Source organism: Castanea sativa, chromosome 4 (assembly GCF_040712315.1).
Source record: "Castanea sativa cultivar Marrone di Chiusa Pesio chromosome 4, ASM4071231v1".
Classification (NCBI taxonomy): domain Eukaryota; kingdom Viridiplantae; phylum Streptophyta; class Magnoliopsida; order Fagales; family Fagaceae; genus Castanea; species Castanea sativa.
The window spans coordinates 15,718,249-15,737,038 of record NC_134016.1 but is presented as its reverse complement, the minus strand read 5'-3'; the positions used below and the strand labels follow the sequence as shown (position 1 = coordinate 15,737,038).

The 18,790-nt window shown below is 37.7% G+C and overlaps 3 protein-coding genes across 3 annotated transcripts; 2 read left to right on the top strand and 1 right to left on the bottom strand.

Moving 5' to 3' along the window:
* The first annotated feature begins 512 nt into the window (after positions 1-512).
* LOC142630339 (vacuolar protein sorting-associated protein 20 homolog 1) lies at positions 513-5,148 on the top strand. Its single transcript, XM_075804330.1, has 6 exons — positions 513-822; positions 1,828-1,980; positions 2,258-2,410; positions 3,515-3,598; positions 4,656-4,815; positions 4,899-5,148. The coding sequence occupies exons 1-6, from the start codon at positions 721-723 to the stop codon at positions 4,922-4,924; spliced, it is 678 nt and encodes a 225-aa protein (XP_075660445.1). The 5' UTR covers positions 513-720; the 3' UTR covers positions 4,925-5,148.
* Positions 5,149-7,154: 2,006 nt separating this feature from the next.
* On the bottom strand, positions 7,155-11,524 carry LOC142632510 (uncharacterized). The gene is made up of 8 exons (XM_075806895.1): positions 11,401-11,524; positions 10,851-11,287; positions 10,415-10,754; positions 10,197-10,282; positions 9,672-9,935; positions 9,084-9,341; positions 8,583-8,969; positions 7,155-7,898 (listed from the first exon to the last, which is right to left on the bottom strand). Exons 1-8 carry the CDS (start codon positions 11,522-11,524, stop codon positions 7,155-7,157), a joined length of 2,640 nt encoding a protein of 879 aa, XP_075663010.1.
* Positions 11,525-14,150: 2,626 nt separating this feature from the next.
* LOC142632508 (uncharacterized) lies at positions 14,151-14,975 on the top strand. The gene is made up of 2 exons (XM_075806894.1): positions 14,151-14,694; positions 14,851-14,975. Exons 1-2 carry the CDS (start codon positions 14,151-14,153, stop codon positions 14,973-14,975), a joined length of 669 nt encoding a protein of 222 aa, XP_075663009.1.
* Positions 14,976-18,790: the final 3,815 nt, after the last annotated feature.

The window sequence follows — 18,790 nt, the reverse complement described above, 5'->3', positions numbered from 1 at the left end:
GTATTGCCTTCTAACTTTTCTTTCATTCAATTGAATTCTTTAAATTTTAAATTTATTTTATTTAGGCTTTTCATCCAATTCTAATTCCATTGAAAAATTGACATTAAGTATACAATTAACTAATGAAAAAAGATTATAAATTATTCTAAAATAATTTACAAAACATTTTAATTAGTTTTATAGTTTTTTTTATGTGAGAAAAATAGTTTTTTAATGGAAAAATTTTAATGAAATTAGACAAAATGTTTGAATTAAATAAATTAGAGAACTCAATTGAATGAAATGAAAGTTAAATGTCGGAAATAAACAATTTTTGCCTAAATTTTATAACTTACCTTTTATTTTATTTTAAAAATCAATACCATTTTTTTTTTATTCCAGTTTAAATTAACCAAGATAATTTTAGAAACTTATACACTTTTTAACTAAAAATATATTGGGATTAAATAAGATTTTATTTTAAAAAAAAGTTTGGAAATTTGGATTTTCTAACTAGACTAACAATTTAAGGTGGAGTAATAAAAACATTTAGAATATTCGAGTTGGACTGTTGAACTGGAAAAGCTTGGTGGACAGATGGGAAAGGAGTTTTGAACGGAGAAGGGAGCTCTCAGCTCTGTAAAACCTGAAGGAGTTACTGTTTTCTCATTCATTTTTCTCTCTAATCCCAATCAAATTAACCCATAAAAAAGCAAACAAAATCAAATAGGAATAGATTAGATGGGGAATTTATTTGTGAAGAAGCCCAAGATCACAGAAGTAGATCGAGCAATTCTCTCTCTCAAGACCCAACGCCGCAAGCTCGCCGATTATCAACGACAGGTGCCCCTCTATTTTCTCCTAACTCTATTTGCTTTTTTTTTTTTTTTTTCAAGTTTAGGGAATTCTATTGCTTTGCAATTCCACTTTCTATTCGAAATTTAGGGAATTTTTTTGTGTGATAAACTCAATTAAATGATCACAAATTGTTGATAACTACGTGACAAATGATAGAGTTTCAACTCAAATTCTGAAGTTTCAATAGATTTTAGAAAAAGGGCAATCTATTTTATTTTGGAAAATCTCTGATAACTTAAATTTAATGGAACATATGAAAGTTTTGCTTGGAACCCATTTGGGTGTTTGATCATGTGACTATAAAATGGTGAAATCATGTGTAAACATGCTAACAGACAAACACAATTTAACAAAGACGTGGGTTTAAGTTAGCTCAATTTCTGGTCGTCGAATAAGGGACCTAAGTTTGAATCCTGCTTATGACAAATTCCAATTGGTTTTTTGAGACTTGATGATAAAGAGCAATCGTCATGGGACAGATTTAATGAAGGTGCTATCGTTTTGTTTGGCATTCATGTGTAGGATTTTTCACTGCCCAGATTAGTGTCATTTGCAATTTCATGTGGGTTTTTGTTACTTTTAATTAACAGATATTCACTAAGGGTTTATAAACCTTTTCTTGCTTTCATGCAGTTCGGTCAATTTGTTTTATATACCTTATGTGAGAAGTGAAGTGTAGACTACTGAAACATTATTTTTACAATTTTAGATGTAAATTATTAGAAGTATAAGACTGTGTACGTGTATGTGTGTTTTATCTTTTGAAAGATCAAAATCTTGTTAAGTTAATTGATTTGTTATTTATTTCGGTAAGTTGTAATGAAACTTTAATTTGAATTATTATGCATCTTCATAAGGGTAAGGCTGCCTACCAAACATCTCTTTTAGACCCTACAAAAGATTGGTGTTTTGTGCTCTGGTGCGACCTTATATGCACCTTCATGTGATTAAGCCCTTATGTTGCTTCCTTTTGTGTTTTACTTCTTGTAGCTTGATGCTGTCATTGAAGCAGAAAAGCAAGCTGCAAAAGACTTGATTCGTGAAAAGAGAAAGGACAGAGCTTTGTTAGCATTGAAGAAGAAAAAAACGCAAGAAGAATTATTGAAGCAAGTTGATGCCTGGCTTATTAATGTCGAGCAGCAAGTAATTATACCTTTTGCAGCTTGTTTCTTTTATTGAAAATTTTCAGTTTTTTTTCTCCTTTTGTTTTTCCTGGTGCAATTGTTCAACCCAAGAGCACTCAACCAATTTGGGCGCCTTTTCAATTGCAATAGGATGGGCTTAACTTTTGTTTCTCCAATGTGAAATGAATTACTGGCTTTTATTTATTGCAGATGTTTTAAAAAATTGCTTTCAAGCTTCTTATGATTGTATTCTTTAAGAAAACGTGTACATATCCCAACTTAAAATTTTGGTTCAGTTGGCAGATATTGAACTCGCAAGCAAGCAGAAAGCTGTCTTTGACAGTTTGAAGTCTGGTAATAATGCAATTAAAGCTATTCAAAGTGAGATAAACCTGGAGGATGTTCAAAAGCTTATGGATGACACCGATGAAGCCAGAGCTTATCAAGATGTGAGCTTCACCCTGGCTCTTATTTTCTCTGTTTCTCTTTTACTGCATGGTGGGGATTAGCATATTACTTAATTTTGATACAATACAATTTTAAAATGAGAAACATTTTTTTGGTCTTCTCAAAAGAACTTCCGGAATTCGTTAGTTTCTTCATCCACCCCAGCTCTTTTAGATGTAGGAATATTTGTTATACAATGAGGTGGTATGTCTAATTATTTTAGGATATTCTTTAGCTCTTCCCTCTTAAATTCACTTGACATAAAATTGCAACAGCAGCATCTTCTAGGTGTGTCTTTGCACCCTTTTTTATTTGTAATAATCATATGATTTATTGATCTAAACCATTCAAACAAATCCATAAACCATGAGGGTACACAATTTTCAAAATTCACTTAAGTCAGGTGAAATAAAGTGATCTATATCTTTACCCTTATTTGTATGGTGAATATGATGCACATATGGGCAAACAAATAGCCTTGATTCTCTAGTAAAAAATAAGAGTTAAATTTGTGTTTCCACTCAATTATCTAGTGTATAAGAGACACTTAACCTAAATAGTCTAAATTAGAACAAAATTTCACTTTCATTTGCAAAAAAAAGGTTGTGGTTCCATCAATTTGATGGGCATCTCCCTATTATAGTTTCTCCAAATAAATACACATGGATATTCTCTTTACCATGAATGTCATAACTTGGTTTGTTCAAAAAAGATGCTGGACGTAGAGATGATCATATCTCAGCTTTGTTTTCCGAACAACTGTGCTGTAATGTGAATTTAGCCAATTAGGCCTCATGTCTAAAAAAGTGTGTGGATAATCCCCCTTTGCATTCCCTTATCATGTTTATGGTGTGCATTTTATTTGCTTAGGATCCATCTACATACCAATTTGCACTGCTTCTTGTAATTACAAGTGGACCATTTTTATTTGTTCATCCCATGCTTTTTATGGCACTTGCTTGTATTAATGTGATTGCTTTAATTATGAATCATAACTACTTCTATTATTCAGCTACTTATTTCCCATTCTTTGTATCTTACTATATTTTGAAAATTTTTAATTAATTTCTAATGTATATGCTGTCATGTTAAATACAATTTTGAAGGAAATTAATGCAATATTGGGGGAGAAATTATCAGCAGAAGATGAAGAAGAGATTTTAGCAGAATTTGAGAACTTGGAAAGTCAGGTGTGTATATCTTTCTATTCGAACAACTGGTTCATATCCAGCCTTAAGTTGTCTATATTCGTATAAAGTTTACAGTTTAAATGTGATAAATGTTTTCTCCTGTGTATTTGTCTTCTTGTATGTAACTAATTTTGCTGTATTTAAGTTGTTTAAGTTCAAATCTTTATTTCTGTTTGATCATTAAAACTTATACTTAGGGAATTCACTTTTTCTCAATTCTAAATGTAGCAGCCATTCTTGTATTAAGACCATCAAAGCTTTGCATTGTGGCGTTGTATTATTCATTTTCCTGCAATATTACCATCTAAAATGCTAGAATTTGCATTTGGTGCATACCAAACATGGTTGGGAGTTGGGACGGGGCAGACTTGTGGGGTATTTTGTGTACAGCACTTAAAAATGTAACAAATTCTGTAGCATTTAATGATTTTCTTTTTCTTTTTCTTGTCCTGCTAATGCATTTGGACACCTTTGCCAGAAAAGGTATAGTATGCATTATTGTTATCACTATTTTTACTATTATTTTTTCCTCAGCTCTATACAAGTCTTCAGATTCAAGAGTTCCTTTCAGTTTGTATTTTGCATGCTATCAACATTTGAAATATGTTTTAGCTCTTTCCACAATTGTTCATGTATTCCCATCAAACAAATCCAAGATGAATTATGAGCTTTTAATCCATGCAGTTTCCCATGTTATCATTAGTCCCTTGGCATTAGATCTTTTAATTCACTGCAAAGAAAATGGAGTTTCATAATTCACACACTAATTATATGGTTGTTGCAATGAATTCTTTAGAAAATTAAATAGAAGACTAAATGTTGGAAGACTCTGTGCCTGAGCTTGAGTTTCCTAATTTTATTGCTTTGTGCAGCTTATTGAATTTATTTGAACTGATTCCATTTCCATCTGTAGCTTGAACATTCATTCCAGACAATTTAGTCTCTTTATGGTCTTCATCTTTTGGGATTTTGACTTTGTATGGTCACATTGGCATTGTCCCCTTAAATTGTAGCGCTATGTCTTATCTGAAAAGGCAATTTCCCTTCATTTGTTCAGATCACTGTTCAAGATCTGCCTAACGTTCCTAATGCTCCCACTTCAATACAATCTCCCGAAGAACATGATGACAAGTTGGACCTTCCAGATGTACCGACCAAAGCACCAGTCGCATCTGTAGTGGTTGCAGATGATGCTGAAGTTTCCACAAAGCAAAAAGGTCTCTCTCTCTCTCTCTCTCTCTCTCTCTCTCTCTCAATTTGTATTTGCTAATTGCTAATGCTAGACAATTTTTTGAAACAGTTATGGAGGAACCATTGCCTGCCTGATTGGGAAAAACGTTCCACTGAGATTGGCATCGCCATTATGTCAAGTTGGATGCTAACTTTAATGAACCATCTCCTGGCAACCTGCATCTAAACATGTACTACATTTTTTTTTAATGGATTCTTGCAATTGGGTGCGTGTGTTTTTTCAGCACAAATATTTCCATATTGGATTGTACAGAACTATATCTCCACAATGTTCTTCATATATTATGGTCTTGCAAATACTGATCTCCTCCAACAAAGTCAAAATCACGCCCGAATTATACAAATGTCCGTCCATTCACTTCATTTCCCACCACCAAGCCTCGCCCCTCTGCCACTCCATGCATCAATTTCATCTAATGAACTGTGCGCACTGCACAGGGCTTTTGAATTGACCTTAAGCAAGTCCTTCACTCTCATAAATAATCGCTATGACGCTAGTGTGGCAAGTGAGGAGAATGGCACACCCTCGGCCACTGCCCTAGCCGAAAGGGTGTTCCTGATCGCAGCCGTACCCCAAATGCCACCGTTAAGACTACTTGTTTTTGTTTTTGCTTTCTTATATGTCCAATTTAAAAATAAAATGAAGTAAATTTTAAAAAAAAAAAATCTGAAACTCATTGTCCTAATGGCATGAGAATATAATATAAGTGTTCAATAAACTACACGAAGAGGGAAGGAGTTGATACGGCAATCAAATACCGGGAGCAAAAAATGAATAGATGGGTTAATGATAGAACGCCATCACACGACAGGATATGATGCATTTTACTACTGGGGAATCTAACTTGTATGTTTTCATTGCCGCCATGGTAAAACTAAACTAAGACTGGTTGGTGTCTTTTTTTTTCTTTTTTTTGATACGAAGACTAAAACTTTATTTATGATAATAAACAACTAGTTACGTCATGAACAAAAGCTTGTTCTAAGAAACAAGGATACTCTTCAATCCAAACAGAGAAATCATCCAAGCCTAGGGCTTGTTTGGCCAATAAATGAGCAGGCGTATTGCCTTGCCTTTTAACATGGGAGAAAGACACTTTTCTAAAATCATTACATTCGGCTAACATCCCATATATCAAAATAGAAACAGTTGACGGAGCATTAGAAACTTGCTTTAAAGCCTGTACAACAATCAATGAGTCCCTTTCTAAAACCAAGTCCCTGATTCCCATCTGCTTTGCAAATATTATACCGGCTTCAAATGCTTTTCCTTCAGCTTCAACAGTCCCCAGAGGAGCATGGAATTTCTTACTTAACCCTGCAATGAAATTTCCTTCATGGTCTCGAATAATTACACCAGCACCCACAGCTTTTTGAGCCATAAACCTTGCAGCATCCGCATTAACTTTGTAAGAAGGAAAAGTAGGAGGAGTCCAAGCTACTTCCAAATGAGTTGGTGGGTTCACTGACACTTTATTTGCTGCCCAATATTCATCTAAATAGCTCTTGCACCAGTCAACCAGCTTCACAGCTGCTTTCCATGGCGTCCCATGAAACACTTCATTCCTATTAGACCATAAAGCCCATGCAATAGTTATAGCTAGACCCACATCCTCTACACTCCAACCTGCCTCCATAATAATATACCACAAAAAGTCAAAAAAGCATCTAAAAGGAACCGCAGATAATGGACTAAGGAAGGATGAATGAGCCCAAGTGTCTCTAGCTTTTGAACACTCCCAAAAAAGATGATAAAAAGATTCTGCACATAGCCCACATTCCTCACAATTGCTGTCCTCTAAGATTTTCCTTGCAACCAAATTAGCTTTAGTTGGCAAAATGTCCCGGGCTGCTCTCCAAGCAAAATGTCTGATCTTGTGAGGGATTTGGCAAGACCATAACTGTTTCCAGAAGCTACGCAAATGACCACCATCAGAAGTAGAACCAGCTCCCTCGTCTTCCTCTATATTTAAAGCCAAGTTATAAGCGCTTCGAACTGAAAATAGTCCAGTTGAAGTTGCTGCCCAAACCTGTTTGTCATCCGGCAATCTAATGCTCAAAGGAATGCTTGCAATCTCATCAGCTTCAAAAGGAAGGAAAATTCTATTCAACTTATTCAAATTCCAGCATTTCTGGTCTGCATCAATTAAATCACTGACTCTAGAAATCAAAGGAAACGAACCTCTTGGCGAAATTATCTTATGTGTAGAGGAGCTAGGTACCCAACTATCCTCCCAAATCTTGATATTTCTACCATTTCCCACACGCCAGCATAACCCTTTCTGAACAATCTTTTGAGCAGCCATTAAACTCGCCAAACAAATGATGGTTTTCTCCCTATAGATGCATGCACAAAGTCACAATCCGGAAAATATTTTGCCTTGAAGACTTGATAGGCTAGGGAGTTATGACCAACTTGAAGCCGCCAACCCTGCTTTGCTAAGAGTGCCAAATTAAAATGTTTAAAACCCATTCCTCCACAAGCTTTAGGAACACACATTTTATCCCAATTTAACCAGGCCATTTTCTGTTCATCCTGTTTTTTCCCCCACCAAAAATTCCTTACCATACTAGTCAGTTCATCACAAAGGGAATCAGGAATTTTAAAACAACTCATGGAATAAGTTGGGATGGCCTGAGCCACAGCCTTAATCAACACCTCCTTACCTGCTTTAGAAAGCAACTTCTCTTTCCAACCAGCCAATTTCTTCGCCAATTTTTCTTTGATATCATTAAAGGAGTTTCTTTTATTTCTACCAACCAAAGAAGGGAGACCAAGATACTTCTCATGTTGACGAATGATTTCGGCACCAAATCTTGTTTTTATCTCCTCTTTAACTTCATCCCTTGTGTTTTGACTAAAAAAGAGAGAAGTTTTAGCCCTATTCATTTGCTGACCCAAAGCCTCTTCATACACTTTAAGAATTAGCTGCAATGAGTCACATTCTTCCAAACTGGCTCTATAAAAAATAAGGCTATCATCAGCAAAAAATAGATGTGAAATACTAGGGGTCCCCCGACACACTGCAACTCCCTCCATATTCCCACACTGCACAAACTATTTGATTAGGGCAGATAAACCCTCAGCACAAATTAAGAACAAATAAGGAGACAAGGGGTCTCCTTGACGCAACCCTCCAGCTGGAACAATACACCCACATGAAACACCATTTATACAGACAGAATAAGTAACAGTAGAAATACATTGCATCATAAGATCACGCCACCTTGAATTAAAACCCAACTGTTCCATCATTTTGTCCAAAAAAACCCATTCCACCCTATCATAAGCCTTACTCATATCTAATTTGAGTGCCATCTCACCAAGTTGCCCACTCTTCTTTTGACTAATGTGATGCATTGTCTCAAAAGCCACCAATACATTGTTAGTAATTAATCGTCCTTGCACAAAAGCAGTTTGACAATCACTAATAACAGATGGCAAGATTTTTTTAAGTCTATTAGCCAAAAAATTTTAAGCTAGCTTATAGACAACATTGCACAGGCTTATGGGTCGATAATCCGTAACACGCATAGGGTTTTTAATTTTTGGTACTAGCACAATTTGGGTATCATTAAATTTTCGAGGACAAATATCAAAATTTAAAAAATCCAAAACTGTTTTAGTAACAACTTGCCCAACAGTAGGCCAAAAATGCTGGAAGAATAAAAGGGGCATCCCATCTGGTCCAGGAGATTTCAGAGGATACATCTGTTTTAAAGCTTTACATACCTCACTCTCTTGGAAGTCACATGTAAGTTTTTGATTCATAGAAGGATTAACTTTAGGCTGAACCGCAGAAAAAATATCTTCAAACTCCGTTGGGCAGGATGATTTAAAGAAGTCTAAATAGTATCTGATAATCACATTCTTCACATCCCTTTGATCTTCAACCCAAGTGTCATTCGAATCCATATGCCCCTGAATAAAATTTGTTTGAAACCGTGAAGATGCCTTAGAGTGAAAAAAACCTGTATTCTTATCTCCTGATTGAAGCCAGCTGATTCTAGACCTCTGATGCCACATTGATTCCGCTTTGTCTCTCCAACAATTTAGTTCCACTCTAGTCTCCCTCATAAAAGCAATAATCTCAAGTGTAGCACTTTGTAGTTCCAACCACTGTAGACGTTTTTGAAGTCTATCCAAATTGTGCCCCACATAACCAAACACATTTTTATTCTAGGCATCTAATTTCATACGGCAATTATCCAGACATTGCATAATAGGAAAAACAGTATCCGAAGTAACTCCCTCTTCCCATGCCGAATTAACAATGGCTTCACAGCTAGACTCTTTCAACCACATTGCTTCGAACCGAAAGTGTTTCCCAAGATGCTTAAATTTCTTCTGCTCCTCCAACCGTAGGGAGATAGGGCAATGATCTAATGCAGAGGACGTTCTATGATAAAGTTTTGCTAACGGAAATTTATCTAACCAATCTATAGTAGCCAAGCCTCTGTCAAGCCTTTCCCGAATCTGAAGACCATCTTTCTGCTAATAGAGCCAAGTGAATTTAGGTCCAATAAAGCCCAAATCTGTTAAACCACACCTATTTACAGTGTCAACAAATCTCTGCATCTGCTAAGCAGGTCTGCCTGCACCACCTTCCTTTTCGGACAGATTTTTGATCTCATTAAAATCGCCAATCACTAGCTAAGGCAGTTGGGAAAGACCACTTAAGTGTTTAAGGAGACTCCATGATTCCATCCTCTTTGCTGTTATAGGATTCCCATAAAAACCAGTAAGATGCCACCAGCCACTACCCTTACCACCAAACACTTCAACATCAATATTGGATAAGGAGTACTTCAACAAATTAACCTTAATATCATCTTTCCAGAATAATGTCAAACCCCTACTCCTATGTATTCTAGGCACAATAATACCATGTTTAAAACCACACTGATCACGAATATTTTCCATCCACTCCCTATCTAATTTGGTCTCCATAAGGAATACTATTTTGGGCTTCTCTATCCTAATAAGCACCTTCAAAACATTAACTGTTTGGGGGTTCCCAAGCCCCCGACAGTTCCGACTTATAAGATTCATTGCCTCCCGGCGGGGTTGCTGAGCAACCTCCGCCTATTCAAATTTTGTTGCCATGAGAACACCAAGCTTCCTAGTCTTTTCCTCCAACTTAATCTTCTTATCCATGCTTTCAGCAGAGCCTCTGCTTGGGTATTTTCTTTTTGTACCAAACTCAACCATCGAGTGCTTTAAATTAGTATTTTTTGGCCTTACACCTTTTCTAGTCCAAGAACGTAGCTTAGACTTATTCCCAGAAAAGCCCACATCAAAATTATGTAAGTTTGGCCCACACACATTTGCAAATAAGTGACTAACCTGATTTGGTGTGAATTTATTCTGATCCACGTGGGACTTAATAGAGTAAGAAGAGTCCAATTTCACTCCAACCGCATTCGGGTTACCTACATTCAATATCGAAGACACACAATCCACGGAAAGAGCCTTATCTATCTGCTGAAGTTGCTACTCAAAAGTCGGGATTGGTTCTCCCAAATTTGAATTTTGTCTATTTACAAAAATAACTGAATTCTGGCCTCCATCGCTAGTAACTTCCATTGGCAGTTCCTCGGGAAAATGGTTGTTCTGATGGCCATCCCCAAATACCACTTCTGTCACCACCGAAGCACTTGGCTGATCTTTCAATACTAGCGCTGATTGCCTACTAGGCTGACCAGCATCAGGTCGCAATACCTGTTCAGAATGTACAGACTTCTGGCCTCCAGTACCCGTATCTTGCATCGGCATCCCCTCTGAAAGGTGTTCAATATGGTTGCTTTCCTCAAATACCACTGCTGCCGCTATCGTAGCACTTGGTTGGTCTTGCACTATCATCAATGTTTGCCTGCTTGTTTGACCAGCATCAGGTCGTACCACCTAATCCACCCCATATCCCTTGACATCAATCACCAATTTCTTCAAGGATGTAATCTGTGAGGCACAAAGCCATTAACCAAATGGCTGATTCTCAACCTTCAAAGGGCCTTTACTTTGCAGCCACAAAGAACAATCTTTTTCATCATGAGTAAGTCGCCCACACCAATAACAAACATTTGGTAGGCGCTCATACTTGAAAGCTATCCACCCTTCAGACCCATCATCAAACGAAACCTGTCTTCCTCGACAAAGAGGTTGGGAGATATCTATAACCACACGTACTCTCATAAAATTTCCTCCCATCATCTCCAAAGTGTCTTCCAACGAGACAACAGTACCAAGAGTTTGACCAATCTCCATAGCTACCTCTGGATTCAAGTGGTTAAAAGGCAACTGATGAATTTGGACCCAGAATTTAGAAAACCCAAAATCAAATTCTTTTATGGGAGATTTACCATCATATCGTTGAAAGACAACGAGGTGACGATCAAAAGTCCACAGTTCCCCCAAAAGAACCTTCTCTATGTCTGCCCCTGTTTCAAAAATGAACACAAGATGATTATTCCCAGCGTCGCTAATATGGAAGTCCTGCCTTGCTCACCATAACGGTCGGAACGTCTTAGCAACTACATCCATGTTCACCGACCTCTTGGTAAAAAATCTGGCCACCAACATAAATCCTCCTTCTGCTTGCCTTTTGAAAGAGCAATCTTTTTAACCTCTTTATTCGATAGAGAAAGATTTCTCCATCGATTAGTAATATCTTCCATCAGCACCAAAAGAACAACACAAAACCGAAACAGTAAAAGTCAGACGATGAACAAAATCTTCTTTCCCAAGAGAGAAAGGAAACCTAATACTACAGTTGGGAAAGAGTCAAGAGAACCAACTTTTTAACCAACCAAGAACAGCGAGCAAATTAACATAAGACGGGTTGGTGTCTTAAGATGGTAAAGATTCCTATATGGTACAGCCATATTCTATAAGAATGTTCAAATTAGATGCCCCTAAATCAATCATGTCTTTTTATCTTCCTAAATTTTATTGAAACGGGGCTAACTTCCCAATAATTAAGAAACTAAATATATATCATATTATCATTGTGTGTTGTTGTTGAATGAAAAACACATTATAACACATGCGCTATTAAGCCTATAAAATTTACATTATATTCTTATAAAATAATTACATTACATTGTCTCACGCATCATATGAGTTTGCATCTAATTTTAATAAAAAGGAATTCTCAATTCTAAAATGTATCATATATATATATATATGAAAATTTTAATTTAATAAAAAGATTTGAATTATGTAATTATAATATTGTTTGATATAAATTGAGAAAATGTAATTAAAAGATTTTTTTTTTATAAAAAAAAAATCATAATTGGTTAACTAATTTGAATATATCCAAGAATATTAAAAAATATATACACTCTCATTTTGTAGAACACATGTAACATGTTAGATTAAGTTTTTTTTTTTTTTGGAGAAAAAGTTTATATTATTATATAAGTTTAGAATCATAGCAATTTTTTCTTTCAAAATATAAACATATTGTCTTTATTATTGAAACTTGAATTTTAAGGTTTTCTTTTGAATATTAATATTTTTATTACTTTTTTAGGTCCCATATCTCTAATTTCTAATGTCTATTTTATTTGTATTTTTAAACCTAAAACTAAAGAATTTGGCCAGAATAAAATAAAATTTCATGCTTTTCAACCTAAAATTTAAGAAAAAAATATTGAATTTTTAAGCCTAAAACTAAAAAGGCAACTACAAAGAATCAATTTAAGGTCTAATTAGTCAAAAATAAACTGAATGGACCAAAGTAGACTAAATGAACCGAAATGCTATACTAATATGGCTCAATAGGAGGAAGGTTATCAGGATCGAGATCCTACTTGGGATCAGTGAGAGGGTTCGAGGATCATATCGTAGGATCAACACAAGGATCGTAAGATCCTACTTTCCGATTAAAAAAAATATACTAAAAAACCTATAATTATAATTCATAATATATATTGAAGAAACATTGAAAAAAAATTGATGCATATAAGTGAAATTACTATTAAGAGACAAAGTACTAAATTACAAATATATAAACTGATGGTGAATTATAAATTTGACCAACTCCATTTCATCCAAAGGAGCTGTCCAGAAGAGAAGATACATCCCACGTAAGAAGTTCGTCTATGTAAGGATAACTGTCCGTGAGAATGTCATCCATGTAAGGATAACCGTCAATGAGAAGGTTGTCCGTGTAAGGATAACCGTCCGTGAGAAGGTCGTCCATGTAAGTATAACCTTCCATGGAAAGGTCGTCTATAGAAGGATGACCTTCCTTAAGAACAAGGTACGCTCGTCGGGGATGCTCCTGGACGAGCCTCTGACACTTAGGAAAATTCCCAAGCATGAACTTGCCTACTTGCTAATGTTCCAGGATGTGAGTAAAATCCAAGTTCAGTACTACAACTCCTTATTACATGCATAACTTCCAGTGACAGTTATATGAAAAAATGTTACTCCTAAACGGTTGTGAAAGTTATCCTTGAACCCTCAAACCTCCTCAAATATAGGGGAGGTTACAAGTCTAATAACCGTTTCTAGGGTGCACTATATAAACGCCTATTCAGACCAGACAAAGGTACGTTTTGACATTTCCTGAAAAGTTGGAACTCCAAAATTTAAGAGAGAAAAACTAACTTTGGCATCGGAGGGTTCTTGGCCGGTGACCCCGGTCACCTTTGATTATTATTCTTTCTTTTTCAGGACCATCAAGACAGCCAGTAGTCCTTTCAAATCCGAAACATCCAACCTACTGATTTTCTTTGCATCATCAGTTGGCACTGTTTGTGGGGATCAATGTTCTTTTCGTTCGATTATTTGTTTTCAGCGATTCGTCTTTCCCAGACAAAAGGCTGAATGGTTCGGACAAGATCAAAAACTACCGGCCCAAGCCACCAAGAGAGTAGGGATGCTTCTAGTAATCCCCACCGTGATCGTCAGTCAGCGCTTGTCATGCAACCGCCTTCCATTCAACATATACAGTCCATGGTTGCCGCTATGGCGGAATTAACTCGTCAGAATCAAGAGTTGAATAGGGAGATCAATTTAAGGAGGCAACACCATGAAAGGTGTGCGGAAGGGCAGCCCAGAGTCAAGAGGGTAGAGGAGAAAACGTTGAGTTCGAGAATCAGTCAAGGGGTACTGCTTCAAGAAGAGTGCCACACTTGGAGAGGGAGATGGACCAGATGAGAAAAGCTATGGATGAAATGAAGGAGAATATGAGACGGGAGATGGGCGAACCCCGTGGATGACTTAGTTTACCGAACGGACTCCCCTTTCACGGCTTCCATCAATAGTCATCCCCTACCCCCGAAGTTCAAAATGTCTTCCTTGGATTCATATGATAGAACTCGTGACCCGTGTGATCATAAAACTGGCTTCAAGATTACCATGCACCTTCAAGGAGTTCCGAACAAGATTATGTGTAGAGCGTTCCCTACCACCCTCAAGGGACCAGCGCAAGTGTGGTTCAGCAAGATACCCCCAAACATGGTGGGCTCATTCAAGGAGTTGAATAAGTTGTTCGTCAATAATTTCATTGGAGGACAACGCCATAAGCGTTCCTCTTCCAGTTTGCTAACTATAGAGCAAGGGGAGAATAAGAGTTTACGGTCCTTCATTACTCGGTTCAACAGAGAAGCCTTGACGGTGGATGAGATGGACGACAAGTTGTTATTGGCCGCCTTCCATAATAGGGTCAACTCTGACTTGTTCATTCATAAGCTCTACAAGCAAGAACCACAAACTATGGCTGAACTCGTCCATTCGGCCCCAAATTTCATGAATGCTAAGGACGCGATCATAGCCAAGAAGAGGAAAAGAGCAGAGCGCTCGGAAGTGGGTCACCCGCATCATCCAGATCAAGGTCCTCGTCCAAAGAAGGCTAGGGCATAAGAGAAAAAAGATAAAGATAGTAAAAAGACGAGTTCTTTAGCGAGAAATCAACAATACACTCCCTTGAATACGCCACTAGAGCAAGTGCTTATGCAAATCAAGGACAATCTGTCCTTGAAGTGGCCAGAGAAAATGAAAGAAGATCCTAATAAGCGCAATAGGAACAAGTATTGTCACTTTCACAGAGACCATGCGCATGACGCAGGCGAATGTTTTGATTTAAAGCAACAGATAGAAAATCTTATTAGGTAAGGGAAGTTGAGGAATTTCCTTGGACAAGAAGCTGAAGGCCAAGGTGGAAAAGTCATCATGACCCCCACTTAGGGAAATAAGAGTTATTATAGGAGGAACCTTGGCAGCTCAGTCATCCAAATCAAGGAAGACATACTTGAAGGTGGTGCAAAACGTCTAGCTGTCTGGACGATCTCCCAGGACGAGGGAAGCTGACGAGCAAGCCATCACATTCACGGACGAGGATGCTGAAAGAGTTCACCACCCCCACGACGACGCGATCGTTATTACCCTGCTCATTGTCGATTATACAACCAGGAGGGTGTTGGTAGACAATGGCAGCTCAGCCAACATCCTGTGTTACCCCGCCTTCCAACAAATGAGGTTAGGATGAGATCAACTCCAACTAGTGAATTCTTCATTAGTAGGATTTGGAGGAATGAAGGTGCAACATGTGGGCACCATTACATTACCTGTGGTAGTCGGAGCGTACCCGCAATAGATAACCAAAAAGGTAAACTTTCTTGTTGATTATTCATCATCATATAATGCTATTATTGAAAGGCCGACTTTGAATAGTTGGAAGGGGGTAACCTCTACCTACCATTTGTCTGTCAAATTCCCGACCAAGCATGGAGTAAGTCAAGTACAATGGGATCAATTAGCCGCCAGAGAGTGCTACTTAGCCATGTTGGCAATGGACGAGCACGTGCAGACAATGAGCATAGACGAGAGAAGGATTACTGCGGAGCCCACTAAGATGTTAGAAGACGTCCCGTTGGACGAGAACAGCCCCGAGAAGTTTACTAGAATTGGGGCAAGTATGGAAAGGGAGACAAAGCATACTCTGGTCCAGTTTTTGAAGAAAAGCCTGGATATCTTCACATGGAGTCAGAAGGACATGCCGGGTATTGACCCAAGTGTCATTACCCATCGTCTGAATGTGTATCCTTACTCCAAACCTGTGCGTCAAAAGAAAAGGGTTTTTGCTCCTAAGCGAGACAATGCCATCAAAGAAGAGGTCCAGAAGTTTATTACCGCGGAATTTATTTGGAAAGTTTATTATCCGGACTGGTTAGCAAACGTGGTTATGGTCAAGAAAGCTAATGGCAAGTGGAGGATGTGCGTGGACTTTACTGATCTAAACAAGGCTTGCCCTAAGGACAGTTATCCATTGCCACGCATCGACCAATTAGTGGATTCGACAGTGGGTCATAAATTGCTAAGTTTCATGGACGTCTTTTCAAGCTACAACCAAATAAGGATGGACAAGGTAGATCAAGAGAAGACCTCATTCATTACTAGCTAGGGATTATTTTGCTACAAGGTAATGTCTTTCAGTTTAAAGAACGCAGGGACGACTTACCAAAGACTAGTTAACCACATGTTTCGTCTTCAAATCGGACAGAATGTGGAGATTTTCGTAAATGATATATTGGTAAAGAGTTTGGACAAGGGGAAGCATTTGGACGACCTTCAAGAAATCTTTGACACACTTCAGCGGTATAACATGAAATTGAATTCAAGCAAGTGTACTTTTGGAGTTTCGTCAGGGAAGTTTTTGGGGTTCATGGTTTCACATAGAGGAATTGAAGCTAATCTCGACAAAATCCAGGTGATACTAACTATGGAACCACTGAAGAACATCAAAGAAGTCCAGTCTCTCACCGGACAAGTTGCCGCCCTTAATAGGTTTGTATCGAAATCTACTGACAAATGTTTACCATTCTTTAAAGTTCTCAGGAAGGCATTTGAGTGGTCAGACGAGTGTTAAAAGGCCTTCCAAGACTTGAAAGCTTACCTCATGACGGCACCGTTGTTGAGCCCGTCTGTACCTGGTAAGGAATTATATTTGTATTTCGTGATGTCCCCACATGCAGTAAGCTCGGCGTTGGTCAAAGAAGAAGGGCGGATTCAGAAACCAGTTTACTATACGAGCCAAGCACTGAGAGGAGTGAAAGGACAATATCCAATGATGGAGAAGCTAACCTTTGCTTTGATCACGGCTTCTAGGAAGTTGAGGCATTATTTTCAAGCTCATGTTATCAACGTAGTAACAGATCATCCCGTAAAGAAGGCAATGAATAAGTTAGAAGCCGCAGGAAGATTGATCCAATGGGCTGTTGAGCTTAGTGAGTTTGGTGTCAGGTATCAACCAAGAAGCGCGATAAAAGCACAAGCATTAGCAGACTTCATCGCGGAATTCACTCCCAGTCAGGACGAGCTAGATGAAGGGTCTCAAAGGTGAATTATTAATATAGACAGATCGTCCACTCTATATGCAGGGGGGATTGGAGTCATACTAAAGTCCTTAGAGGGTAACAAGTTGGAGTACACTGGCCATTTACAATACCAAACCACCAACAACGAAGCTAAATATGAAGCTCTACTCAAAGGGCTGGAATTGGCTAAGTCCCTAGGTGCGGAATCAATAATAGTCAAAAGAGACTCTCAGCTCCATCTTGTCCAGGAGCTGTCTAGAAGAGAAGATACATCCCATGTAAGAAGCTCGTCCATGTAAGGATAACCATCTGTGAGAAGGTCGTCCGTGAAAGGATAACCGTCCGTGAGAGGATAACTGTCCGTGTAAGGATAACCATCCATGAGAAGGTCGTCCATGTAAGTATAACCTTCCATGAGAAGGTCGTCTATAGAAGGACGACCTGTCGTGGGAAAAAGGTACTCTCGTCAGGGAGGCTCCTGGACTAGCCCTTGACACTTAGGAAAATTCCCAAGCATGAACTTGCCTACATGCTAATGTTCCAAGACGTGAGTAAAATCCAAGTTCAGTACTACAACTCCTTATCACATGCATAACTTCTAGTGACTATTATATGAAAAAATGTAACTCCTAAACGGTTGTGGAAATTATCATTGAACCCTCAAACCTCCTTAAATATAGGAGAGGTTACAAGTCTAATAACTGTTTCCAAGGTGCACTATATAAATGCCCATTCAAATCAGACAAATGTACGTTTTGACATTTCCTGAAAAGTTGGAATTCCAAAATTTAAGAGAGAAAAACTAACTTTGGCATCAGAGGGTTCTTGGCCGGCAACCCCGATCACCTTTGATCATTATTCTTTCTTTTTCAAGACCATCAAGATAGCTAATAATCCTTTCAAATCCGAAGCATCCAGCCTACTGATTTTCTTCGCATCATCATAAACAAATTTAAAGTTCAAAAGTTACAAATCACAAATACTAAGTTCTAAGTTAAACAACTCAAAAGTATACATAATGTTTCACATAAATAACTCAAAGCAAATAACAATGTCAATATGTAATGTCTCACATAAACAACACAAAGCAAATAACAATATTTCCAACAACACCACAAACACACTCAATCATCAAGACCAAAGTTTTGGTTATCTTGGATGGATTCCACAAAGTATAGTTGATCATTATATACAACATTCTCGTCATTGTTAGAAGAATTACAAAATACAAAAATAAAAATAAAAAATCACCTTCGTCATTGATGGTCTCTCTCACACTGGTGTGACCGTTGGATTTCTTGGATTTTGTTTATTAGGTTAAGGTGACAACTAACGTGAGCCTTAGGTTTTATTTTTTGCTTTTTTTATAATCAATTTGGGCTAGGACCACTGGGCTAATCTATCTATTATTATTTTGTTATCAGTTTGGGGCCTTTTAGCTCCATTTGAAGGCCCAAAATAAACATTTTTTTCCCCTTTATAGCACAGAATCTTTAGTATTGCTATGAGATCGGGATCCTATAAGATCCGGATTGAGATCTTTACTTTAGTAGAGATCCAGGACGTTTTAGGAATATAGGATCTTAGATTTGAATCCTATAAGATTCGGATCAA